This window comes from Anthonomus grandis, chromosome 1 (assembly GCF_022605725.1).
Source record: "Anthonomus grandis grandis chromosome 1, icAntGran1.3, whole genome shotgun sequence".
Classification (NCBI taxonomy): domain Eukaryota; kingdom Metazoa; phylum Arthropoda; class Insecta; order Coleoptera; family Curculionidae; genus Anthonomus; species Anthonomus grandis.
Window position 1 is genome coordinate 2,486,322 of NC_065546.1, and position 27,694 is coordinate 2,514,015.

At 31.6% G+C, this 27,694-nt stretch overlaps 3 protein-coding genes across 5 annotated transcripts in view; 1 reads left to right on the plus strand and 2 right to left on the minus strand.

Annotated features, from left to right (window-relative positions):
* LOC126745476 (ankyrin repeat domain-containing protein 13D) overlaps window positions 1-11,595 on the minus strand; it is a 37,250-nt gene extending 25,655 nt beyond the window's left edge. The window contains exons 1-5 of one of the 2 annotated variants that reach the window (XM_050453342.1): window positions 11,347-11,595; window positions 11,145-11,280; window positions 6,245-6,317; window positions 6,074-6,171; window positions 5,872-6,015 (exon numbers count right to left, since the gene is read on the minus strand). In XM_050453342.1, coding sequence (XP_050309299.1) covers window positions 5,872-6,015; window positions 6,074-6,171; window positions 6,245-6,317; window positions 11,145-11,280; window positions 11,347-11,445 — 550 coding nt within the window. In that variant the 5' untranslated portion in view covers window positions 11,446-11,595. The remainder of the gene's footprint in view (window positions 1-5,871; window positions 6,016-6,073; window positions 6,172-6,244; window positions 6,318-11,144; window positions 11,281-11,346) is intronic. The other variant, XM_050453334.1, reaches the window with a different exon arrangement.
* Window positions 11,596-12,384: 789 nt separating this feature from the next.
* On the plus strand, window positions 12,385-17,060 carry LOC126745556 (28S ribosomal protein S21, mitochondrial). Its single transcript, XM_050453439.1, has 2 exons — window positions 12,385-12,643; window positions 16,867-17,060. Exons 1-2 carry the CDS (start codon window positions 12,497-12,499, stop codon window positions 16,981-16,983), a joined length of 264 nt encoding a protein of 87 aa, XP_050309396.1. The 5' UTR covers window positions 12,385-12,496; the 3' UTR covers window positions 16,984-17,060.
* A 74-nt stretch (window positions 17,061-17,134) lies between these two features.
* The window catches only part of LOC126745420 (vacuolar protein sorting-associated protein 11 homolog), a 60,621-nt gene continuing 50,061 nt past the window's right edge, over window positions 17,135-27,694 (minus strand). For both annotated transcript variants that reach the window (XM_050453274.1, XM_050453269.1), the window contains one exon: window positions 17,135-17,478. In XM_050453274.1, coding sequence (XP_050309231.1) covers window positions 17,217-17,478 — 262 coding nt within the window. In that variant the 3' untranslated portion in view covers window positions 17,135-17,216. The remainder of the gene's footprint in view (window positions 17,479-27,694) is intronic.

Genomic DNA, 27,694 nt, shown 5'->3' on the forward strand with positions numbered 1-27,694 from the left:
CCATTGATTAAAAATAGTTGTATATGAAAATAAAGATAATATTAGTAAGTTATTTTCAGATATCATATTTTAAAATCTATAAATTACTTGGATACTTAACAAATAAAATTAATGTTAACGTAAATTTTATTATTAGGTTCTTGCTCTTACAAGAAGTTTCATCTACCATTTTATACTGTATTACAAGGAACAAAGATGTATGTAGGAAAAAAATCTATGTCCGAGACTAGTACAATCTTTTGCGCATTTTCTACATGGTTCACAAGGAAAAACATGCAACAAGTACACACACATACAAAAAAACTTGCTATAGCCAAATGATTAGAAGACTAATTGTATTGATAGAACACATAAAACAACCAGAGCTGGCCATTGCTTTACTTATAAACAATTCAATAGATTATATATGGAAGATTGCCATAACATAATAAAATATGAAATGTAAATATACCGGGTGTTACAAACTTTAGTGCACATATTTTCAGAGCTTATTATTGAGAGTCAACATAAGACTTTTCTTCCTATAAACATGTTTCCTAAAATGCAACCCCTCAGAGCTACAGCCTGCACAAATTGATTGATCAAAATTAATTATTTGAAACCATGATTACAGTTATGCGACAAATTTTCTGAAAAGTTGCAAATCCCAATTTTTCGAAGGCTCTTTCCATTTTCCCAAAAATAATGTAAATCCAATTTTAGGAAAAGGATTCAGGAAAATTTACCCTTCTGGTGGCCCCTATCTTATGTTTCGATAAGAAAATTAAAAATCTAACAACACCATCGAGTTAGCCATTAAATAAACCAAAATTTTGGTGTCTTACATTTTTTCGATACAATTAACCGTTCTTGAAAAAATCGCTGATAAACGACAGAGGAATATTATTAAACCCCATTAAACATGAAATTAGAAAGAATGAAGTGGGCCGTCACTGTTTTAATTTTTGTCAAATCGAATGAATTGTAAGAAAAAAATGCAAGAAACGAGAATTTTAGATTTTTTCATTTCTAACTAGATGGTGTTCTAGATTTTCAAAATTCTTATCGGAAACCTATGATATGGGCCATTATAAGGGTAACGTTCCTGAATCTAGGTTTACACTATTTCTGGGATGGAAAATCTCAAAAGCACTCAAAAGAGCCCAAAAAAGCGAGTATTTTCTAAAAACGTAAATTTTCAAAAGATTTTACGTGTAAGTGTGGTCAGTGTTCCAAATAATTGTATTTTCTTCAAACAATTTGCGCGCGCTGTGGTTCTGAATGGAAGCATTATAGGACATATGTTTTCAGGAACAAAAGGTCTTATTTTGACTCCAACAATACGCTCTTAAAATGAAGGGCAGAGGGGTAAAAGGGGCTCATTGCAATTTTACTCAAAACTGTGATATTTTCAGGATTGATAGTATTTCATATGTACTTTTACCTCCCATATTCCAAACGAGATAAAACGTGCTCATTGAAGAGAAAATCTGCTTAAAAAAAAAGCTATACACGGGTAGAACGAGCTCATTTATCGTGTAAACCGAGCAAAAACAGGCTCATTGTAGAAATGAGCGCGTTTTTGCATGCAATGCGTTTCAACCAAGCTATTATTAAAATTAATTTGTTCCAATGTTTAGTATTATTGCGTCAGTTGGTCGGTCTACTAGACGAGAGCGTGCTTGTTTGTTTTCTTTTTTTTTGTTTTATCCTTAAAACTCAAAAAGTTCTCATTATGGAAAGTGGTGAACATAGCAGTGATGAAGAACTAAACCTGAAAAATAGTGTAATGGAGCCTAGGAGCAAAAAAAGAAAATCTTACGGCAGATTAAGGGACGTTAATAAGAAAATGAGACTCCAAAGTCATGAAATGGGCTCTGATTGCAACTGTTTAAAAAAGTGTTTTGATGTTGTACCCAGTGATACAAGATGTAACATATTAAAGCATTTTAACATGCTTAGTTCGACTAATGCTCAAAATTCATACCTTAGTGGCTTAATATCAGTACTTCCGGTTCAACGTAAGACCTTGAGAGAAGGTGCTAAACACTACAGTGCTACCTACAAGTACAGGGTGCGAGCTGTGGTAGCAGGTAGCACGGAGGAATTTGACGTGTGCCGTAAAGCATTTATTACAAAGCATATCAATACATTTAAAGGTTGTGGAAGTGATTATGGCCTGAAGGACTCTTCAAAAATATACCTTTCTGAAGTGCTAAACATAAAGAAAATGCATAAAATGTTTAAGGAACTTCACCCTGGCAATAAAATATCGTACGAGTCGTACAGACAGGTGTTTTGCCGTGATTTCAATATCTCCTTTGGTTATCCACGAACGGATACTTGTAGCAGCTGTGATGAGTTCACAATAAAAATTAAAAACTTAGAATCTGAAAAACCGGTGAAAAACTCATCTGAGGAGATCTTACGGATATCTAGGGAGATGGAGAGATTAACTACAGAAAACGCGTTACATAAGAAAGAAGCGGAAACTTTTTATAGTAGGAAGAGGATGGCTAAGATAAACAGTAAAAAAAATCTCATTTAGAGGCAATTTGTATGGATTTTGCCAAGAATCTTCCAGCGCCAAATATACCAACAAATGACACCTATTACAAAATGCAGCTACCAACATAAGCATTTAATGTTCACATATTGTCTACCTCTGAGAGCTATTTTTACGTCTATCCAGAAACCCAAGGGAAAAAGGGTTTAGATGATGTGTGCTCACTGCTTCATAACTTCATATATAACCATCTAGATCGAGAAGTAAAGCACCTACAAATATTTTGTGATTCATGCAGTGGCCAACAAAAAAATTTTTACCTTTTTTCGTTTTCTTCATAACTTAGTCAACAACGAGAAAAGGTTAGAATCAGCTTCTATCACGTTCACCATTCGAGGACATTCCTATACGGAATGTGATAAGAATTTTGGCTTCGTAAACCAAAAAAGCAGAGCAGATCTTCCCAAAGACTGGTTAAAAATATTGGAAGAATCCCGCCATTCCCCAACTCCATTTACGGTTATCGAGGTCAATCACACCTTTTTCCGCAGCTGGGGAAAATTTCTTGACAATAGTTACGCAAAAAAGTCGCCATTCCCGACCAATCAGAGAAATTAAGATACGAAAGAAAAATAGAGGATCTTTGATACAGTGTCGCACTACATATAATGGATGTTGGGAGTCAGCTTCGCTGCAAGGAAAAAACCGAAAGTCTTCGCGATTCGTTCGTCATCTTCAAGACAACGAATTTATGCTACCTGAGTTAAGTTATGAAGGTACAATTTTTTTTATTATTAATAAATCTGTTTTTTACGTATTTTATTTATATATTTAGGGCAGCTTCCAATATCTGCTTTTCTGAGAAGTTTCGGGATCTGCAGCATTTAAAAAAGTTTTGCAACAAAGCAGCACAAGACTTTTTTTCAAACCTGCCGCATCACTAATTAACGAATTGGTAAATTTTAAGGATAAGGTCGGTTTTATAGATCTACAATAGTAATATCTATTATTTTTTTAGGAATATTGTTTGGAGCCTTTCGCACTAACGACGATCGAGGTTATGGTTACTGTGAAAGGACAGGCTCATTTCAATAAAATGGACCCCTTTTTCCCCTGTCACTTTTGTACCTGTATGCGATTTTATTATTTTTTTGTACTGAACGGAAATACAAACAGTCTCAAAACACTTAGGGAGTTTGTTTATTGTTTTATCCTCACAAAAAAAAGTTAATTGATTGAAAAAAGCAACATAGCGTTCGTAAGCTAGAATTTCAACCTTAAAATCGCTCTGCTGAAAAATAACAAAAATGCTCATGAGCTCGTTTTACCCCTGTGCCCTTCAAATATTTGCAGCGAGTATATAAAAATACCTTCTATATAAATCACTTCAAGATTTAAATATTCCTTTGCTATCCATATATCCTGGACTTGACTTAAAACTATAATTGGAAAAATAGCAACTTTATAGTAAAAAGTAATTAAGATTCTCCTTTGGGTAAAAATAAAAATTAAAAAGAAAACAAAAGAGAAGCAGTGGAGAAATTTTGGAGGTTACAAAATCACTAATCAAAGCATTTATATTTTGAAAAATTATACGTAATAGAAAAAAAGGAGATATTAAGAAAGAAATTATACAAATCATTTAATTTAATATGAATAATCTCGTAAAAGGGTTTACAGGAAACTATACTTCATTATTATTGGTTGCGGGTGCAATGACCCTAGTGTTGGTAAATATCTTAACATTTACTCTATTAACAACAACCTAAAGTATTTCTTACGCATTACTCTCATTTTTTTATCTATTTATTTATGTCCTGTCCTGATTAGTAAATATTAACTTAAAAGTACATTTTTTTGAATAATAAGTTAAATATGCTCTTAGTTTATGTAAATATGTAGAAAATCATATTATATAATTGGATATTAATAATAGTCTGCATACTAATTTTTAAAAAAATGGGTCTACAAGCATTTAGCTTGGTTCAGTTGTTCGTGTTGGACCAGTATGGCGCTCTCTAACATCTAGCGTCATTAACCGACAAATGACGCTAGCTGATGTGTTAAGATCCTCCGCTACAGATCTGTAATTTTGACCTGTTTCAACCATTCCCAATGGTTGAAACAGGTTTTATTCGCTTCAAATGCACAGGTATCCAAACAAGACTAATTCAATATTTATTCTCAACACTAACGATTAAATATTGTTTAGGATCAATTAATAAGAAGTTAATAATTCAAAGAGGTATACTGTAAACAAGAACCACACACTGTATTTCTGTAGAAATTTCAGGGATGATATGAGGGTTTTTAAAGAAAGTTATAGCTAATTTAATTCTTATTCCTGAGATTATTTTGATGTGTGTAGCGCTCTGGGTTCTCATCATGTTGTTTTGCAATCAGAGTGATTAGAAACAGCTTAAATATAACAGTGGCCAAGGGTGCTAATTATGCTTTGATTGACTCACACCTAAGTTGTGGTGGTCTAATGGTGTTTACTTTTTGGGAAAACTCTTTGGCCTACTTATTCAATTTAGTCCTTCTACTGCAAAAGCATGCTATAAGATATTTGTCTCTAATTAATCCTATAGAATCTTGTAAGACCAGTTTACAAATATTAAGACTCCCATCAATTTTTAAACTTAAGATTGCTTCTTTAATGCATAAAAAGTATTAGGTATTCAATCATTCACATTAAATGTACATGCCATCCATTCATTATTTACTGTAAAATTGCCATACCTACAATGCCGAACTCAAAACTCTACCATGTTCACAGTAAGATGTAAATTCAACTATCTTCCACTGTTGCTTAGAAAGAGTATACCTTATAAATTATTTATCTTACGAGTTAAGAAATTGATGTTAGAAAAAGATAAATACTTTCTAAACAAATTTTTGCATATCTTATTATTTGATTGCTACATGGATGTTCTTTAATAATATATTTTATTGAATATAAGCCCTTTTTTCAATAAAAAAAACTGCATCTATGAGAGCCAGCACAATGTATATAAAAAATGAAGCTAATTAAAATATTGGATAAAACCACTGCGGTTTAGATTCTCCTCAGTATAAAAATTAAAGACACTCTCAAAGCATCTCACAAAACTACATAGTCGAGATTAGCTATTGGAGATTACACAATCAGACATGAAAGCAGCAGTTATATTAAAAAACATACTTAACAAAAAGAGAAAATTAAATATTTGAAGTGAATCATGCCAAAGAAAAATACATAGTATATGGGATTTGTTTTGACTTTTCCTTATTTAAATGAACCACACCTACCCAAACAAATATTAATTATAATGAGTTATTGCATAATATTATAATAATCACTCTAAATACATAAAATTATATATTAACAAAAGAATGTTACTTACTTTGTCCTTGAAAAACATAGCTCCTGTTTCCCCTTTGCCAGCTAGTGTGATCAAAACCCAGCAAAGTGGTGTCTATCCTCACATTTGAACCCTGTTTGTACACTTTATAAGTGTCACTTGGGCACATTCTTGATACCAGTGGAACTATAATATTACAAAGTTTGTTATGATATAATAAAAATTTAATGGAAGAGTAAACTACCCCAGCTTGTAAATTCCCATTTCATTTCTACATAAAAATCTGGAGCTTCCTTCAGTTTTTGCAATAAGTCTGGTATACCTGCCATACGACATGTATATCTGAAAATATAATTAAGGACATACAAATTGTATGTATAAAATATATATAAAACTTTTGTAGTGTATGTAATACCTTTGTATGTCTCTTCTCTCAAGGACAATATGAAGTAGTTCAGGATCTCCAGTGGCAACTGCTTCTTGAACCACTATGAATAAAATATAGAATCACAAATTCCTTTTTTTGGCAATTTTTGCCTTTTATTAATTTGTGGGAAAAGCATAATATAAAGAATAATTATATGTAATGAGTATTTTATGTTATATTATATAATTTTATGTAAGACATTTTACATTTGATATAATTTTCATTAGGGCACGCACTAAGAGTGAGACACATAACTATTTAACAATACACCTTAAAAAAAGAAAATATGGTAGGGTGCATGCGCTAGTTAGCCGACTAGTGCCTATTCTCGACCATTTATGTATAAAACAAGAACCGAACTCGTTATCTATTTTCATAATCCTTATTCCCGTTTTCGACCATCCGTAATAGAGATTTTTAAATTTCCCGCGCAATCTCTGCTTAAAACAGTCAGCCATTACAGACGTTGTAAATTTGCGAGTTGCACGTGTACCTACGAATTTAGTGATTTTCTAGTGGTATACTCATTAATAAATAGTAATTAGATCACCATGCTTTATCTTTAACTAATATGTTTTTCGATCTAAGGTAAAAGAAGACCCTTCTTACTTAGTTTTTATAAAAAAAGCATTTTTATTTTTGCATTTTTTGTGAAAATCAAGGTGGTCGTCCATCTGGAACATCAGATTACCGAATTTCCAATTCTCGACCGGGGTGGTCGAGAAATGGATTAATTCGTTCAAAATATAACGTCTTTTTTTAACTTATGCTTTCTCCTTATGTTCCTTTTCTTTTTATGACATTGTTTGACATATATAAAGGAAGTCTAGGCCAGATTTCGACCACCCTGATAGTTCGATCCTTTTTTAAATATTTCGCGTCATTTTTGAGTAGTCGAGAAATGGTATACGAAATTTAGTTTTTTCGACCACCAATCCTGAATTTATATTTTATTGATTAATTAATAAAAAAAATAATCATGAATGAACAAAATGATTTTTTTGATTTTGAGTCGAATTTGAGCAAATATGTCAATATTATAGGTAACATAATATAATAATATGCTATACCTATTGTTGCAGATACCGGCGCCTAAAAAATCTAACATAGGGCAACTTTCCGCTGCTAAGCTTCAAAAAACTAAAATAAAAAGAAAACTGTTTCAGTACACTGCAGAGCAATTAGAGATTGCATTAAACGCAATTAAAACAAAGCATCTGAAAATTAGAGAGGCCAGTAGACAATATAATATTCCAAAAACAACGCTGATAGATAGATTGCACGGAAGAGTATTAGGAGCTCGAAGAAAAACTGGACCAGATCCCATTTTGACTGTAGAAGAACAGAAAAGGATTACAGACTGGGTTATTAAAATAGCTAAATGTAAATTTCCATTAAAAAAATCAGATCTCCTTGATACCGTAGAAAAAATTGACAAAGCAAAATTTTTTAAAAATGGGCGACCAGGTCAAAAATGGTACGAACAGTTTTTAAAAAGACACCCAGAGCTATCCTTAAGAGAAGCTGAAGGAATTAACAAGGCCAGAGCTATTGTTACCGAAGAATACGTTAGGGCCTGGTTTAACGATCTGCAAACATATTTGAAGGATAATAATTTCACATATGTTTTGCATGATCCTAGCCGTATATTTAATGGAGACGAGAGTGGATTTGCTATTTGTCCAAAAAGTGGAAAAGTTTTAGCTCCAAAAGGTTGGAGAAACTTATATCAAGTGAAAACGGGAAATGATAACGAAAATTTGACAGTTTTGATTGTTTTCTCGATTGATGGAGCAATATGCCCACCATTAGTTGTGTTTCCATATATTCGTCCTCCAAAGGCAGTTATTCAAAGCATGCCAACCGATTGGATGTTGGGGCGCTCTGATAGTGGTTGGATGAAGAGTGATGTTTTCTACGAATATATAGCAAATGGTTTTTCGAAGTGGCTCGACAAGAAAGAGATACAACGTCCAGTCATATTGTTTATTGATGGTCACAAGTCGCATATGACTTTGCCTTTATCTGAATATTGCGACCAAAATCAAATCGTGCTGTATGCCTTGCCACCCAATACGACACACATGTTACAGCCTGCCGATGTAAGTGTCTTTAAGCAATTGAAGACCGAATGGAAAAAGACTGTTCGCAACTGGCAAGCGCGTCCGGAAAACACAAATATGTGTGTTACAAAATTAAACTTCTGTCAATTATTCCAAGAAACTCTCAATAATAGCGACATGAAAGGGCAGATAATTAACGGATTTCGGAAATGCGGGTTGTATCCTTTAAATCCAGATAATGTTGATTATACCAAATGTGTAAAAAATATACAGGAACAAAACATGCATTTAGATATAGTAAATATCGAAGAAGATGTTTCACCTGCAGAATTGATGATAGCAAGAAAGGTAAGACAGAAAGAAAGAAAGAAGTGATATTGAACGAAATTAAATCTGCTGAAGGAGACGCAAATAGGTTACAAACAGAACAAAATCAAAGGTAGGACACATTGTTAGTTTGCAAGACCTTACAATAGTTCCATTTGATGCTGTAACACTGGAAAACAATTTAGAAGCCATTGCTATAACTGAACCTGAAGCTCAAGATATAGGCGAAAACTCGAAAAATCGTGCACCTATCGTAGAATTTGTGTCTGAAGAAAATGAATCACCGATTGAGAATGACTATCCGGCGAGATGTTACCCTGCCTTAACAGATAAAACAAACCACAGGAAATACAGCCGGTAATAATAATGTTATTGAAGTTAACGGCAATAATGAAAGAAAGAAGGAAAGAAGAAAGAAAATGTGCTATATTACGTAAGACAACAAAATCTTGTGTACAAGCATCCTAAAAACTAAAAAATTCCAAATTCACTTTGAATTTCAAATTTCAAACAAACATAACATCTAAAACACTTTACCATAAAATTTACACACATTACCAAAATTAATCATAACAAAACAGATTGAGAAAAAAAAAAACATCTTTTTAATAAATTTTATTAAAAAATAAGTAAAGCTGTCAATAAAACAGAATTTAGAAGAAGTAAATTAAATTATTTAACAGGAAACAAAACTAAAACACTAAAATGATGTCAGAGCACAGGTTAAAAGGTATCATTAAAAAAATCGTCAAGGCTATAATATGCCCTGGATAATAAAAGTGATTTTAATTCCTTTTTGAATCTCTTAACTTCTAAAATTCGTCTGATACATAGAGGAACATGGCTGTAAATTGTTTTGCTAAGGTATATAAGTGAGTTCTTGTTGAGGGAGGATGTAGGGATTGGTAAGGGAAAATCGTTAACCTGGCGAGTCATATGACCAGTGTTAGAGGAAGGTTTAGGACATTTATGAATAAGAGTAGCTGTTTCTAAGATAAAAAGAGAAAAAAGAGAGAGGATTTTTTGAGATATAAAGAGAGGTTTACAAGAATCTCTTAACCCAGCGGAACATAGGTATCTAACTGCCTTTTTTTGAATCACAAAAATTATGTTTAATAATCCCTTGTTGCTTAAACCCCAAAAATGCAAGCCATAACGAAATGAGCAATTATTATCTAATAAATGCGTAATTAATGATGTAAGCGCGTCAGTAACAATATCTCACATTCAGCGTCCTCCCAAAGCAATGAGATTAAAATCCATCATGGATAATCATTTGTCATACCCCAAGCCAGTAGAATATAGAGGTAAGAATAGGAATGTAAAGGATAAGTTTCCCAGTGCAATTTCTTCTCAAGCTTGGAGACTAAAGTTAACAAAACAAGAAGATGAGAAGCGACAAATAGAGGTAGATATAAAAAGGAAGCGAGAGGACAGGCAAATGAAAAATTAAAAAACAAAATTGTGAAAAAGAAGGCAGGAAAGAAAGATGAAAACTCTCTTCAACAACCAGAAGAGTTTGAAAAAGAAAATGATAATAACTTAATAATTGAACGAGGGCATCTGCAATGAAGATTTAATAAGTGATACCGAAGAGGAAGATGAAAAAAATGTCAGATGTGATAAGTGTTTTAGGTGGTACCACATGAAATGTACAGACTTCATTGGACTATCTTATGATGACATTTCTGATAGAGAATATACTTGTTTGTTTTGGACATAATAACGCTTAAATTTTAGTTGTTGCGCTAATTACAATTTTACTGTTCTTACTCTTTTCTTAAATATGTTTTACTCATTTTTATTCATATATGCATATGCATTTACTTAGTTTTTTAATAGCCAAAGAAGTACCAATTTTTTTTGTAAATTTATGTATTATTTTTACATTATTTTATAAATACTTATAATAAATTTAGAAACAAACCTGACTGATTTATTTATTTAAAATGGTTTTTATATTATGGTCAATAAATAGACCACATAAATCCAGTTCTCTCGATCGCCGGTCGAAAACTGGGCTAAATGTGGTCGACAATATGTCACCTTTGGTCGAAAATTGGAAAAAGGTAGTTTTTTTTACATTTTGCCTTGTCAATAATATTTCTTGAAACGATAAATATAATTAATATTTTGTAGCTAGTTTTAATAAATACAAATCAAATATTTTTAGAAACTAAATGTCAGCATTCTTAAATTAACTTTTTTTATCATTTATGAAAGGTGAGATTTACGTTAACTGGTCGAGAATAGGCGCATTTACCCTATTAAATATTGAGTGAATAATAATGAATATATTGGTGATTCATGATCTAAGAATTTATACCTTCTTATGACTCAAACATTGAAAAATATTTTTTATTTATTGTGACAAATTTTAGGATTCAAACTGGGGTAAATTGGAGATGCCTTGGAATGCCATTGCCTCAATTAATTTGGAAAATTATTATACTACAGGGGATATTTCATAAGGATTTCAATAAAAATAGATAACTTACCATTCCAACCATCTTTATTTTCGCAATTTACATTCGCTTCATGGTTCAATAGGATTCTTGTGGACTCTAGATGCCCTAAAGTAACTGCCAACATCAAGGCTGTTCTACCCCGGCAGTCTTTTTTCTCCTTATCATTCTATATAAGTTTGTCGATGTTATATAGGATATATGTGGTTACTAAATAAATGTAATATTTATTTACCTTTTTATCCAAAAGAGCTTTTTCAAGGAGTTTATGTTCATTCTTCCATACCAGCCAATGCAAGGGGTACTCATTTTTTATAACTTCCTCGGACACCATTATTATATTATAAGAAAGATTGAGAATCTAACGTTATTTCAAAGCATTTTAAATTAGATTGAAGTAATCAATTCCCATTCGAAATTTACGGTGATAACATTTTTTCTGACGATCCCAAATTCCCAAAAATCAAAACATTGAACAACAATAACAGGTTGACAACTGATGTGACGCGACATGTCTTCTTCTTCTCTTTGGACACTGTCAGCCTAACCTTAAGCCGCGTCTAGATCTGCACTACGTCGCGAACCAATTTGAACGTCGAAACGAACGCCGTAGCGAACGTAAAAAGTGTTGCAGCTTGGCACATATCAGGGCGATTCGGTTTGCTAACCAAACATCAAAGAATTGGTATACTATGCGACGACATTGAGCAAATCTGAACTGGATACGTGTGGCAAGACTGTATGAGACGCATAGAGAAATGAATATTAAAAATACTTTTAATTACTCTATGCTTAATTCGACAATATTAACAAGTGTCGATAAACACAGCAAACTAATGCTCTTGTGACTCCCCGCTACAGTCACGGCCGACCAACTAGGCAGAGCGATCAGCATTGGCACTTATTGCATTTTCGGCTTGTTACACGGGTTGTTAAAAATAAAGTTTGAATTTACATTCTTCGTTTTCCTATTAAAAAATTAAGAGTATACTTTTATAATTTTGTATAGCTACTAATTTTTTAAGACCGTACAAAAAACGGTAGATATTTTATGTTTTGCGGTAGAGCGGTAGCCAAAACGCTAAAACGGTAGATCTACCACAAAAACAGTAGATCTGGCACCACTGATGCGAGGTTCGATGTGTTGTTCGGTACGGCGTATGTAAAGGTGAGGTTACTGCTCGCAACGCGGTACGCGACCTGGTACGGTTGCGCGACGGGGTACAGATCTAGACGCAGCTTTACATTGAAATTAAATTAACATAACCTTCAAACCTGGCAATTGCCTTGCAGCAAAGCCATCAACAAAACAAGACATAACCTTCAAACTAGAAAAACAAAGTGCAGTGCTCTGTTCATATTATAAAAAGTTATTAATTAATAACATGAGGCACGTAAGTTTCGTTGCCAGAACGGTATTTGTACATAACAATGATGTAGATGCGGCCTGTAGAATTCTGAACAGAATATTGGGAAAAGAGGAAATTCTGGACCAATACAGACGAACTCGATACTTTGAAAAACCATTTCAGGTAAAAAAACTTCGAAGCCATGACTTAGAAGTTATCCTTAAAAAGAGCTCAATTGAGGGGGTCAGAAGTAAAGGGGTCCAAGTACCAAAACGTAAATATTGAGAAATTTCAATTTTAAATATTTTTACTTATTAAAAAATCTAGAACCCTAAAATGCATGAGTTATGTATTGCAAATTTTTTGTTTTGCTTATACTTATAGTTTAGGATAGATTTTGAAAATGTTTGGGCTTTATTTTATTCACAGGGCTGTACTATGGTACATGGGTGTGGTAACAATTTTGAAAAAATGCCATATAATCAACATTATATGGCAAACAATTGTAGAGATTTATAGAAATCGTGGTGTATTTGTGGTACATATGGTAGAAGCTGCATCAAGTTTTTGAATTTTGCTAATTTTATTTTTGGAGGACTGTCATATAGAGCAGGTAAAAGAATTTTTGAAGGTCTACCATGCAAGGCAGTTTTTTTAGAAAGATCCATTTCTTCAAAAGGAAAATCACTATTATAAACTTCTTTATAAAAAAGTTTCATTGGATACTTTTTTTTGAAATGTAGCCATTGCAGTTTACTTATTCCTGTAAGATTTGATTTCATGATCTTGTCCATGGGAGATATAGATTTAAAATCCTCAGGCTGCATTTTTACTACAATAAATTTTCTACTGACTCCTGCTATAAAATTAACCCAATAATAGGGAGTAAAAACGTGAGTTAGCCGTCTCCTTGCTTTTTCAATAATGGCAAAATCTTGATCGCATTCCATAAAGGAATGTCCCGAAACCAAAAAACAGTGGTCAACACTTTCGATAAATATGTGTAAATTGCACAATATACATCCAAAATTTCATTATGTTCTTGTTCTTGTTTTGACCACCACAGTTATCACTGAATGCATCGATGTGGGTCACTGTTTTTGGCAAACTTTCAATATACTTCAGCAAACATGACATGACTTCATGAGAACCTTTCGACCCTTCACCTTCATGCCACATGTACATATTACCAATTCCGGATGATAAATCGTGGATTCCTAGATTGTAAGTCCATAGCTGGCGCAAATAATATACTTTGCTGCATGTCAAATGCGGAGGGGGTAAGGTTTTCTGTAGATCAAAACAAATAGCATGTTTTTCTGATGTTTTTTTGGACACTGTCTTGCTCATTCCTTGGTGGCGTTTTTTAAATTTTTGGCTGCTTCAGCTTGACGTAGATGACGATCATGTTCTCTGGCAACGCGGGAGCCCTCTTCAGATAATAAGAGTAATGAAAGTGTCACACTTTGTACATGTGTCTGAACATGGTCGGTGAAAAGCTAAGTTAAAATGGGTATTAAAAATGTCGCGGTATTTGCTCAGCTTTAATGGCTTCTTTTTCGTGACAAAATTATTTGTATAGCTTGTACATTTTTGTTACATTTAACTCGGGAGACAAATACTTGCGATTTGGATTGTCTTTTCTAGTATTAATGACTCACAAATTTTGGGAATGAGTTATGTTATGAGTATATGCTGTTTTGCTAAGTTTAAAGACTCATCGTCTATTTTATGGCTAGGGACATGTCTTCCCCTTTGATCCGTTTGGACGACTCCAGACTCCTTCTTTTTCTTTGTGACGTTATAAAACCGTTTGCGGCTGATATCTAGAGTTCTCAGAAAAACTCTACACGTTTGTTTTGAAGTTTTATCACAGTGCTAATACTCTTTTGTCTGGTGATTTTTAGATGGTGCATTTTTGGAGCATTAGTTTGTATGCATGATGCAATAAAGGTGCTCTGTAGATCCCATCCATTAGTTTTGTTTCCAAGATTCCAATAATCAGTAAAAATTGTGTTCCTCCGTAAAAATTTTCTTGTATCTTCATGTATGGTCATAAGCCTTAACAGATTTTGCATGATGTAGTTCACCCTTGGACCAACGTATTCCTGGCCACTGTTTCTTCGAATTTTTGAACAATTTCTTTTCCATGTCGCAGTTTTACGACCCCTTTTTCTGGACTTCCCATTCCCAGCTTCATTCAAGTTTTGCACTTCAGCATCATCGCCACCACTGCTACTTGGAACATAATCTCCATCTATATGAGAGTTGTCGGAGAATGGCTCTGAAAAAGAGTCATTTTATTAAAATCTGTTGTAGGTATTTAAATAATAACGAAAAAGATGCAATTATTATGATTATGTTCTTAGTTCCATATGAATTTGTAACGCTATAATGAAAAGAAAACTCCATTTTTATTTTAAATAGAAATTTTTCTTGCTATAATAACTACTTACCTCTTTCATCATCTGATGTAAGCATTTTGAAATTAAAAATGCACTTCGATCACTATTTTTCACGATTTTAGTACGACAACTGACACTGACAAAATCGTTAGTAATCAACAGAATATAACAGTTTCCTTGACTGCAAATGGATCCAAGTATACTTGGACCTGTTTAGCTCTAAACAACTGTTAAGATATGGTAAGTAGTACATTTTCCTATTGATAGATGGAGCCATTACGACTTGTTTTATGTTTGGATCTCTTTGCCACCAAGTAAATGTATATATTAAGTTTTGATTTCTGCACTTAACTCGATCTTGAAAAAAACTCGACTTGGACCCCTTAGCTTCTGACCCCCTCAATTATATTTGTAAATTATTTAATATAAGTTACAAAAAGAGAGAGGAACTACTCTAACTCTTTCTATTCTATTTAGATTTTGGTAAAGTCAAGGAGAAACACCTCTCACAAAGTGATAATTTTTTGATAATTTTATAATTTTCTACTTTATTTCTTAGGTTTATAATTTGTATAATGAGAATTGTGTTTCTTGAAATAGATATTGCATTTAGAACAAATACTTGTATTTCCTTTTTGTTATTGCCAACTAAAGAAATTAAGTTGATATTTAAGAAAAAGTATTTCTATTTAATGAAATGAGAGGTATATTAAATTTACATGTTGATGTATAGTATTGGTTGTCAGCTGGTCTCTTAAAATGTATAAAACAAAGTGTATAGAATCATACTCTTGGACAGAGAGATAAACTTAATAACTTAATAATTAAATCTTTATAGAATTCAGGAAACTACTGTCTAAATTACACTCAAAATTAAAAGTTATGTATTTTAATAGTATCTTTAATCAAAGCTGTAAAAGTCCAAAAGGAACATGCAGCATAATATGTGGAATTGTTGAAGAATAATACCTTTTTTGGGGTAAAATTAATTAAACAGATTTATTAAAATATGAACTTTTTATTATCCACTCTCTAAAAATCAGTATAAAATAAACAGTATAGTCAAATATTGGAAACAGAGTTTCCTATAACATAATTTACAAAAATTTCTATATAATTGCACCACTTTTACATCTCATTAATCTCAATTTCTCTTCAGGCATTTTTCATCACATACTCAAAAACACAATATTTTGCAGAATTATTATTTATCAGTTCATCATTGGGATCTTGGAAACTGTAAGAGATACACAAGGTCCATTAAATTATGGCAAAGTTGCTAAATTTGGAACTTAATAAAATGCTGTTTTAGAGTTTAAAATATTTTGAATAGTTCCGAAGATATCCGGAAAATACCAAAATCTGGAAAATCTTCTTTATTTTTTTATGACATTATTTAAAATCATATAATAAAATAAATAACACTTTGTTAAGGGCACTTTTTCTCCTCTACAACATGACGTTTTCAGAATTAAAATACGACATTTCGTTTTTGAGATACCATCATCAACTTTGTTTTTCAAATACAGCCCTGGATTTCTATTACCTTATTTTGTTGAACTACATTTTTATAAAAGCTATGACTTATCAAACTTTTTTATTTTCAACCGATTTAATAGTAAAAACTGAGAATTTCAATAATTTAAAAAAAAATTCTTAATACGGACCTACTTTTATTTTTTTAGTTAAAACCCAAGAATTACAATCCCATTTTTATTTTATTTCTTTTAAACCTTGAAAACAGTAGTAGATTTGACTACAAGTTAAATCTCATTCTTTTGATATACTTAATATAGGAAAAAAGTACTTAAAAATATAATTATATATAAAACAAAAAAAACATAATCAAGATTTGATAAATAAAACCCTTAATCTTTGGTATATTATGAAAAATTTATCAGCGCTCAAGTTGTAATAAAGAGAGTGTTCCTTTTTTAAAGACCTATTTTTTATTTATTTAAGTAATAATATTAAAATAACGTATTTTTACTTACTTTTTAGTTCAGAAGAAGAATAAACTTTGAAAAATGCAAAGCTATCTATAATGAGGATATGGAACGAAAAATTAATTTTGTCTTAAGGAAAAACCGAACTGATCCATTTCCAGGTTGTTCATAGTAGAATTATTTATAAAATGTAGTATGATCTTAATATAAAATTTGTTTTAGTGATATAATATAAATTGTGTTATTTTACTATGGTTTCTAGTGATTTTATTACTCCCCAATTAAAAGCTAGATGTAGTATTAGGTTAAAAAAAAATCCCATAAAATCAATTATATCATATATTTATAAATGTGTACATAAAAGCAAGCATATCTAACCTTTTTTAAAAAATATTTCCACCTAAGCTAATTAAAAGGGTTTAAATTTTTATCACATTCATAATTAGGACTAAAAGGATTTAACTTATCTAACTCCTCATCCTCTTCATCCCCGAATGGGTTTAGTTTTGAATCATAATCATCATCTTCATCTTCGAATGGATTAGACGGTACAGACGCAGTTTGCAGTCTACTTGTTGAAACCTTTGCGGGCATATAAGATTTCTTCTCCTGACTTCTTGCCGCAAACTTATTGGCTGATGCAATGGAGGATACAGATGAACCATATCTTCAGTAACAAGTGAAAAAATTATCAGATATACAATTTAATAAAAAATGACAGATTATCAAAAAAAAAATTGTTTAAGAAATATTTAGGTGCTGTAGTAGATAAAAATCTAAAATGGAATTGTCTTTTCAAATACTTCTACACTTTTTTTTCTATACCAAATTTTAAGTAACAACATATTAATTCTAAAGTCACAATGACATTAAAAAAAAACTTAAACAATGCAGGAAGGACAAACTACGCTGAACAAGATATATATTTCTCTATTAAAATATTGTTTGACGCATTTTTAAACGAGCTTTCTTCAAGAGTAAAGTGCCTAAACAAAGAGTTGCTTTGCTTAAATGACTGGAATTGTAGTGATATCACCTTATGAACAAAATTGTTCAATGTGGAGAGATTGTGAACTTGTTTTTAAATCTTATTTTAATTGAACGGATTTGGTTTCGAGGCACCAAAAACGTTCTTTAAATAAAGTGGGAAATGCCTCATTATGTAATATTTTGTTGACGAGTACACCATACTGCAATTGTCACTGATATTCTATATTAACCCAACTAAGTTAATAAATATATCTTTGTTTGGCATCAAATGCACATTACATTACATTTGCACAAAAAGGCAAAGATTAGCTAAATATACTTTTATCTCTTAACCCTAAAAATAATAATAGTTACAAATGTTTTGACAAACAAGTAGTAATAGTAATATAAAGAGAGAAAAAAAAACTAATTAAATACATTTGTAAATCCGCAGAGAAAAAAACTGTGCTATTGTTCCTCCAGAATCATTTTTAAAGCGAGATATTAGAATTGAAAAATTAGGTCTAAATCGATTATAAATTGTTACGGCATTGTAAGTATAACTACGTGAGAAAAGAGCTGTGCTATGGTGTGGCAATGTCAGAGTCTATCATGAATTGCATTTCTTTAGCAGATATTTTGGTTTTTATAGAGCCGATACATAAATGTGAGAAAATTAAACTTAAAAAGAAATGACATTTTTAGCCACTGCAATCGATAGATATATATGGACACATTCTCAAAATTGGGATAATGAAAAAGAAAAAAGCGGCTGATGCATTGAATGGTGTTAAGTGTAGGATCCAAGGTGCTAACAATATTTATGTTAATGAACCTCTCACTCCTATTTCATTAAATATTTTACAGGAAGCTAATAAGTTAAAAAAGATAGGGTATAGTTTTGTTTGGAGTAAAAACGGATGTATTTATGCTAGGATGAAAGATGGACAAACCCATTAAAATACTTAGTGTGTACCACTGTTAGGATATTCTTAGGGAGCTTAAACAGTAATAAGTTGCTTCTACAGGTGCGTAAACAAAATTGTAGTTACTAAACATAAAATGGCTGTAATTGTCTATGCGATGATGTTTCTGAATATAAAACTGATTATTATGATGATTTAACTAATATTACTATATTTAATAAATCACAATGTGATCTTAATATTATTCATATCAATGTACGCAGTATCTGTAAAAACTTTAATAACCTTACAACATATCTTCAATTCCTTAATAAAGACTTTGACATAATTGGATTATCAGAAACTAATAATATTAAGCATAAAACACAAAATTTAAATATTCCAGGATATCGCCTTTGCTATAGTGAAAGTTGTGTTACAAGTAAGTGTGATGGGTTTGTTTTTTTTACATAAGAAGTGAGTTTTTTGTTGGTGCTGAAATAAAAAAGGTAAATGATTGTAGTTTCTTAAGGGCTGTGTTGGTTAAAAATGGTATTAATATTGGTATTACTGGCTTTTATCGTTGTCATAATATAGAAAAACTAGATTTTCTATTGAGATTGGAGAATTATCTTCATAGCCATAGCCAAATATGTGCATTTCTGTGGTGATATTAATTTGAATCTCTTAAATATAAGGTGTTGTATTGTTAATAATTATTTAAACTTAATGTTATCAAAAGGATTTTTGAGTAAAATTAATGTTGGTACTAGGGAACAGGGTGATTGTCTGACTTGTCTTGATCACATTTTTGTCAGGTCAAAATTCACCTCCGAAGCTATTGTTTTGAGAAGTGGGTACTCAGACCATTTCCCTACTTTGTTAAATATTCCTCTGTTAAGTGGTAATAATATTGGTTCTAGACTAATTAAACATTTGGATAAGTCTCAACTTAGTCTAAGACTTAATTCTGAAGACTGGCAGGATGTTTTGAGTGAGAAAAACCCAAATGTTTGTGCTTCAAATTTTATTAATAAAATAACTAACCATATTAAATTATGTAGTTCTGAGAAGTATGTCAAATGCACATAATTTTAAAACCTTGGGTAACAAGGGGCATTTTGAATTCAATAAGAAGACGGGATTATTTAAAGAAATGTTTATCATTAAATCCTCTAAATATTGTTTATAAAACCCAATTTATAGAATATTGAAAAATGCTTACTAAAGTGTTAAATGTTGCTAGAGCTTCTTATTTTAGAGGCCTCTTTTCCTCTCACTCAGGGGTTCCTAGGTTGACCTGGCAGACTATCAAAAGATGTACAAATGAAGACTTTTCTGGTGGCAACAATAACATTAAACATATTAAAAGTAAAGCAGGCCATTCTCTTACTACTGATCCATTAATTGCTGAGGAGTTTAACAAATTCTTTAGTTCTGTGGGGTCTAACTTGGCTAGCAAAATAAATAATTCTAATGACTACAACTTTCCTAGTATAAAGGCCAACAGTAACTTCTTTTTAAATCCTATTCTGCCTAGTGATCTTATAAAAATTATTAATTCATTAAAGTACAAAACCTCTAGCACTGTTGATAATATTTCTAATGAAATAATTAAACTAAATTTTAAACCTCTCTTAAAACCTTTGACTTATTTAATAAACCAAATTTTTTCATCTGGCATTTATCCTGATATTCTTAAAAAAACAATTATTATCCCCCTTTTCAAGGCTGGTAGTAGAGAAGAACCGTCTAATTATAGACCAATTGCTCTTAATAGTTCAAATCCAAAAATCTCATCCATTCTTCTCTAAGAGACCAACATACAAAATTAACGAAAAACAAATATGAATGTGAACTCCTTACTAAAATACCTCTATTTCACGTTAAACTCATTTCTAAATCACTTGGAATTTAGTACTTTAGACTGTTTATTGAGAGATAAATTAGAGATTAGTTCTAGAAACACTTTTAATAAATTAAACGATAAGTTGAACCGTCTTAAAGCCACCGTTAGGTCTAATAACTTTAGGGAATATCAAATAAAATTAGGTCATTGTCATTTTCAGTTCCATAAAAGATTTTTAAATTTATCTGATGTTATTTTTACCTCTGACGAAGAAAGTATACTAAACCTTAACCTTAAGTTTAATCTTTATAATAAGGTGGACTCACAAACACGGGAGACTTTAGCTGTGGAGGCTGAGAGTGTTTTGCAGACGACTGATACAAGAAATAAGAACATTTTACGCGCTAAAATAATAAACTTTTTAAATTCTAGATGTGGCTCGAACGGCTTAAACAATAACATCATTAAAAAGCACCTAAATTCGCTAAAAAATAAAATAAAGAGTAACGATTTGATATTGTCAAAAGCAGACAAGGGTAATTGCTTAGTCATTCTAAACAAGACTGACTATATTCAAAAGATATTGGATTTTCTGGACTCGGAGGATTTCATTACAGTTAATAGAGACCCCACCAATTCGTATTTTACGAAAGTTAAGCAAACATTGGACAGATGTAGCTTAACTCTCGATTTCTTTAACACTAAAAAAGAAAAGCTGTATCCTATGAATCCTAGAACTTCGATCCTTTATGGTCTCCCCAAAATCCATAAGACCAATTTTCCCATAAGACCAGTGGTTTCCTTTGTTAACTCCCCATGCTATAATCTTTCCTCTTGGTTGAATAATGTTCTCAGGGAGGTGACCAACTGTAAAAGTGTTTATTCGACTAAGAATTCTGTTGATCTAACCAACAGTTTGAAAAATCTTATTATCCCTCATGGTTCTAAACTTATTTCCTTAGATGTAAAAAATCTTTTTCCCAGCATCCCTCCAAAGATTGTTTAAAGTTAGTGAGAACTCTCCTATTAAAAACATCTCTTAGTCGTATAGTCATTGAGGGTCTTTTGGACTTACTCGATATAGTGATCAACCAAAAATTTTTTCCAATTTGATAATAAAATTTTTAGACAGGTCTCAGGTTTGGCTATGGGTTCTTGTCTTTCCCCTCTGCTAAGCGAGATTTTCATGAGTCATCTAGAAAGAGAAATAGTTGAGGGTAGGTTTAGAGATTGCCTCATGATATATAAGAGGTATGTGGATGACATTTTTATAATCTGGAATGGCAGGGATGAAGACCTACCAAATTTTCTTAGTTTCGTAAATTCCTTACACCCTAACATTTCATTCACAATCGAAGAAGAAAAAGATGGTTGTTTGTCTTTTCTTGACCTTCTAGTTAAGAAATGCAACAAAAAACTTATTTTTGAAATATATCGTAAGCCCACTACTACCGATAATTTAATTCAGTACTCTTCAAATTCTCCCTACTCATATAAATTTGCCTCCTTTAATTCATTTTTCTATAGATTGTTTAATATCCCCTTGTCAAAAGAAGCTTTCGCTAAAGAATTGAATTATAAAACATATTGCTCTCAACAACGGATTTCCCCTTCATTTAATAGACAAAATTTATTACAAATTTTTAAATAAATATAAATTGACCTACAATATTGTTCATAATAAGGACTCAATAAGTTCCTTTAGATCCTTGACCTTTTTTGGTTCTATCTCCGTAAATTTAGTAAGATTCTTTAAATCCCTAAATGTAAAAATCGCGTATAAGATAGTCAATAATTTAAAGAACCAATTAGTCAGTAGAGTGGACAAGGCAGGCATCCTTTCTAAATCAGGAGTTTACTCTTTAAAATGTGACGATTGCGACGCAGTATACATTGGCCAGTCTGGAAGAAAAATCTCTACACGCATTAGAAATGGAAATTACAAAAGCTAAAAAGAGTCCTGTTCTCGTGTGTGTGAATGACGTGTTTACTTTCGAACCTAATTTAATTTTTAACAATTTAATTTAGCTAAGTATCGTTTAACATTTTCCTTGTAGTCACTTTCTTCAATTTACATTGGCTAACGTGTTAAGTTATTTTAGCATTAGGTCCGTATAGCCGATAGGTTTTACACTTATACCTATAACCTTGTTGTACCGGGTTCGATTCTCGTTGAGTCTATGTTGTTGCGACCCACTTTTTATTTTTTATTTTCTGCTTTGTACAATTTATAACCTTAAAATTATTGTTTATTTATGTACTGTAAGTGTGTGGATGGCTTCCAAAGGTTTTTATTGTTTTATGTAAGTTTTTAGTTTTGTTTAAGTAGTATTTTTAGTATTTTTAAGTTTTATTTTATAATGAAACAGTAAGTTCTGGACGTGCGGTGGAGTAAGGTGTGCCTCAGGGTACTGTGCTTAGGCCTCTTTTATTTACACTGTACATCAATAGTCTTTTTTCAGTTGTCCCAAAAGATAGTGTCGTGTGTTTTGCCGATGACACATGCTTAATATTTGAAGATAGCAGTTGAGAGGAAGTCAAAAATAAAGCTGAGTCATTAATATCAAGGGTAAAAAATTGGTTTGATTTCAGTCTACTAACTTTAAATACCGACAAAACAAAGTTTATGTGTTATGCCAAAAATAATTCTGGTCTGCCAGGTTACACTACATTAAGAATTCATAACTTTGATTGCCAAAATTACAATTTTTGCCAGTGTATCACTAAAATTGATTGTGTCAATAGTGTAAAATATTTGGGAGTATTTTTTGACAACTTACTAAAATGGAATGTACATATTGATTACATAATTGGTAAAATACGTAAGTTGTTGTATAAGTTTTACATAATTTATTAAAGCATTCTCTGTTAAAAAAAACAATCTTGTCATTGTATAAAACTCTAGCGGAGTCTGTACTTGGTTATGGTATAAGTGTATGGGGTGCTTCTTATAGGTCTGTTCTTGACCCTCTTGTTGTTGCTCAAAAAGCATTGCTGAAAGTTTGTTTAATTAAAAATAAATTGTACCCATCAACTGATTTGTTTAGTGAGGCAGGAGTTTTTCAGCTGCATCACATTTATGTAAATTCAGTTACAAGACTTCTTTGTAATAATAATATAGCTAAAAGTAGACCAGTATTGCCTTTGGCAACCAGGTTTCAAAGTAACAATCCTCTATCCTTTCCTAAAATAAATTTTACTTTTGAAGAAAACCACCTATTTTTAAAATATATGCGTAGTATTTTATATTCGTTTGGATTTGGGATTCAACATGTCGCGTCGCCTTTTGTCGAAAATCTTTTTTAATTTTTTTGATTGTATAACGACAGCCCTATTCATGCGCCGAGGGTTGTTTGTGTTAGCATTTCTGGGCGTTGCTTTCCGAAGATGTTTCGGTCGCGTGGACGAGGGAACGGCAGAAAGTAAAACCCAGCCATCGAGGGTACTACTTTAAAAAAATTATTGAATCGTATTTAATTTGTGTTGAAGTGGTTTTCTGAAGATTTTCTACAGGTTAGTAAATTTAAAACTTATTAGTTTGTTTTTTTTTATTGCCAATGTGTAAATATATTTTTATTAATGTTTATAAATTTAATATTTTGCGTGAATAGGAGGAAATAACTTATGCATGTATTTATCTAAAATTGTTTCATGCTGAAGAGAAAATTAATATTTAAAGTGATCGACTGAGATAATTTATTTACTGAATTTTAGGTATATTTTCGAAATTAGTTTTTTTTTTTTAATTATTTGTGTGTTTCAAAAGTAAGCTAGAGCTTTGTTGAATCTAACTAACATTTTGACTGGGTGAATATTCAGACGTAAATCATACCACAGATAAATAAATATAGGTTTCGCGAATTTGTCCGTTTATCTGTGATAATACCTAGAATATTGACTCAACTATTCAACTCATAGCTGGGTAGCCTCCCATATGGGCCCTCAGTACCTTCTAGTGATGGCTGGATAACTAACCCAACTCTCTTCAGTTTTAAATGAATAGTATGTATGAGGAATTAGAAAGGAACAGTAAATAAATTATCTTTATTTTTTTTGTTGTAACCGAAGGAAGAACTTATTACTCGGCATGATTCGATTTTTAGGGAATTGAGATCGAGGGTTTCTCTGCCGTGCTCTTTCCCCTCGTGAATTCCACGCTGAGTACGGCATTTTTTTACATAAATAAACTAAGTAGGTGTATTATCAAGACTGAATTTTCTTTAATACCATCCTAATAATTCAAATTTCCCTAATTTTGCCTTGTCAAGCGCATCCGAGATAAGTAAAAGAGAGAGTGATTCTGTTACAAAACACAACGTAGGGAGGGTATTGGTTTCTTATTTATTTATTTTTTTCTCGTTCGATCTTTTTCTTATTTATTAAAAAAAAAACTTATCTTATCCATTCTTTATGGACGAACCTGGGTTTGTTATACTACACTTTTACTAAAAGATCGTTAATTTATACAGCTCCAAAAATTTACAATATGATGCCTCTTGATTTGAGAGATAAACCTTATGCAAGGATCAAGTATAAAATAAAAACTTGGATCATTCATATTAATATTGAGCAATTGTTTGGTTAATGTTAATTGTTGCTAGCTTGTAATCACTATACTGTTCAAATAATATGAGAATTTATTTTGTCTAAACTTGATATATCTATATATTTTGAATAGGAACACACACAAACTTATTAGTGTTTCCAATTGTATTCTTGGTTACTTAGTATTATTATTTTTTCGAAATAAACATTATTATTATTATTATTAAATTTTATTAAATTACGCACAAATCGACAACACGTATTTCGCACACGTTGCAGTTTCTGCTGGGTTATTTTATCAAGACAAGGATAATAAACCATAAAACAGTAATTTAAAAAATAAATATATATAACATCAACAATGGATATCACCAACGATACTGACAGTTTTTTCTTGTCTTAAAATTTAAAATATGTTTGTTAGCATAGAGCAAACGCATACGCAAATAGCACCTCTGTAGGGCAGCACCAATATGTCCTTGGAACCTCAAAGAAGAATCAATAGTTAGACCTAGAATCTGGACGCTCTCAGCAAATGCCAAGGGGTTATTATCATATTGAATGTACCGGGTGTTTCAAATTCGAGCCACATCATTGGGATTTCGGAAACGGTAAGAGATACAGGGTCGGTTAAATTGGGGCAAAGTTGCGTATTCTTATGCTTAACAAAATGCCGTTTTAAAATTTAAAAAATTCCGACTACGTACGAAGTTATTCGGAAAATACCGAAATTTTGGAAAATCGTTTTTATTTTTTTGTGAGGTTATTTGAAAACATATTTTAAAATAATTGACACTTTATTATTGTCACTTTTTCTCCTCTACCAGATGGCGTCGTCAAATTTAAAATCCGACGTTTCGTCTTTTGGCAACCATCATCAACTTTATTTTTTTAAATACGGCCCTGGAATTTTTTTTTACTCATTTTATTCTTAGAGAAATGACTTATCACATATAGTTTGACCATCGGATCTGTGTCTACGAAAAGAATGCGGGCGAAATTTTGAAGCGTTGTCACGTCTTACTGCAAAAATGAAATAGTATAGAATAAAAAGTAAATATAATGGTAAAATTCAGCTATTTAATCATAAAAAAGATAATAAGTTATGTAATGCAGTTTAAACCATATTTTTTAGTTCTATTTGCTAATGTTTTGCATATTATAAAATCCAATATTGATTAACATTTATCCGAAATTCCTAATAAAACTTACAAAGCCGGCAACGTCGTGCTTTCGCGGAAGCATCTTGCTGTTTGGGGACAGGTGATTGGTTGATGACATCGCGGCCATTAATTTATTATTTTTATGCAGCTCTCTGTCTTTCTCTATCTTATTGGATCGCATCCTACCAGGTTTTGTGTAATTTTCGAAATAATATCGATTTCTTGCGGATTCAGTGGCGGCGGCGTATGGTAATACTTTTGAGCTATTAAACTGTTTTTATTGTTGTATTTTTAGGTACCTACTTAATTTATGACCTATGACTATTGAGTAGTGTAGCATAGTTTAGTTTATTTGCTATTATTGTTGTTGCTGTTTTGTTGTTGTTTTGTGTTATTTGTTTTTTTGTTGTTAAAGTTCATAATTTTTAACAGTTTTTGTGTTATTTACGTTAAAATGAATAACTTTATTCATAGAAAGACAATTCATAGCCAGGCAAGGGAAGTGATTGCGAATGTTTATAGGTAAGTAAAATGATTATAAGAGAATTATAAAGCCTAAGCACAGTTATGAAAAAAAAACATTAAAATAAAATCATAATTTATGCGACACTAAATTTCAAAAATTATCTACCTAATGTTGTAATAAATAAAAATCATATTCAATGAAATAAAACCAAGCTCGATTGCTTTACAAACAAAAAGATTTAAAGTTAATGTTGGTTATTTTGAATATAAAATGTCTATAAATATAAGTAATATGAATTGGAACGACGACAAAAAAAATCGAATATCAGGATTATATGCTTCTTGTACAAATTTTTAGGGTTTGCAATGAAGAAGCTACTAATAACTTCGTTAATCTACCAGTAAAGTGCAAACTTGAAAGAGTATCTCAATATACTGGCGTAAGCATTTCAATGGTGAAAAAAATTCACAAAGAAGATGAAGAAAGAATGCGGACGGACCCCAACAAAATGCTTTCTAGTCCCGGCAAAAAAAAGACCGCGAATGACGAAGGTGGAACAAAACGACAACTTTCATTTTCAAATAGTTAAACACCTAATAAATCAAATTTATATAGGTTTAAAGTTGTGCCTACTAGCAGAAAGCTGTTGCAAAAATTGCCAGAAGAAGAAAATATTTTTCAAAAATAACGTCTTTAAGGTATAAATACCTAAGAGAAATAAAAAAACACCGAGCCGAAGGTCGCAATATTGTCTATTTAGATGAAACTTGGATAGACAATGACCTAACGTTTAAAAAATGCTGGTAGAGTGAGACTGTTACTGGAGTGGTTAGCAATATATCTTCAGCAGGTACAAATTGATTATACTTATTTAAATAATAATTTAGAATATACATATTATGTAGTAAATTCAATGTTTAAACAGCATAATTCGGATTATCTGCCGTGCTCTTTCCCTCGCGATATCCAGGCATCGTGTACGGCAC

What these genes read in the sequence shown, in the direction of transcription:
- LOC126745556 (XM_050453439.1), top strand. Translation starts at nt 12,497, where the DNA reads ATGAGGCACGTAAGTTTCGTTGCCAGAACGGTATTTGTACATAACAAT. An exon ending in ACTTTGAAAAACCATTTCAG is followed by an intron (nt 12,644 to 16,866) that starts GTAAAAAAACTT and finishes CTTACTTTTTAG; the next exon opens with TTCAGAAGAAGAATAAACTT.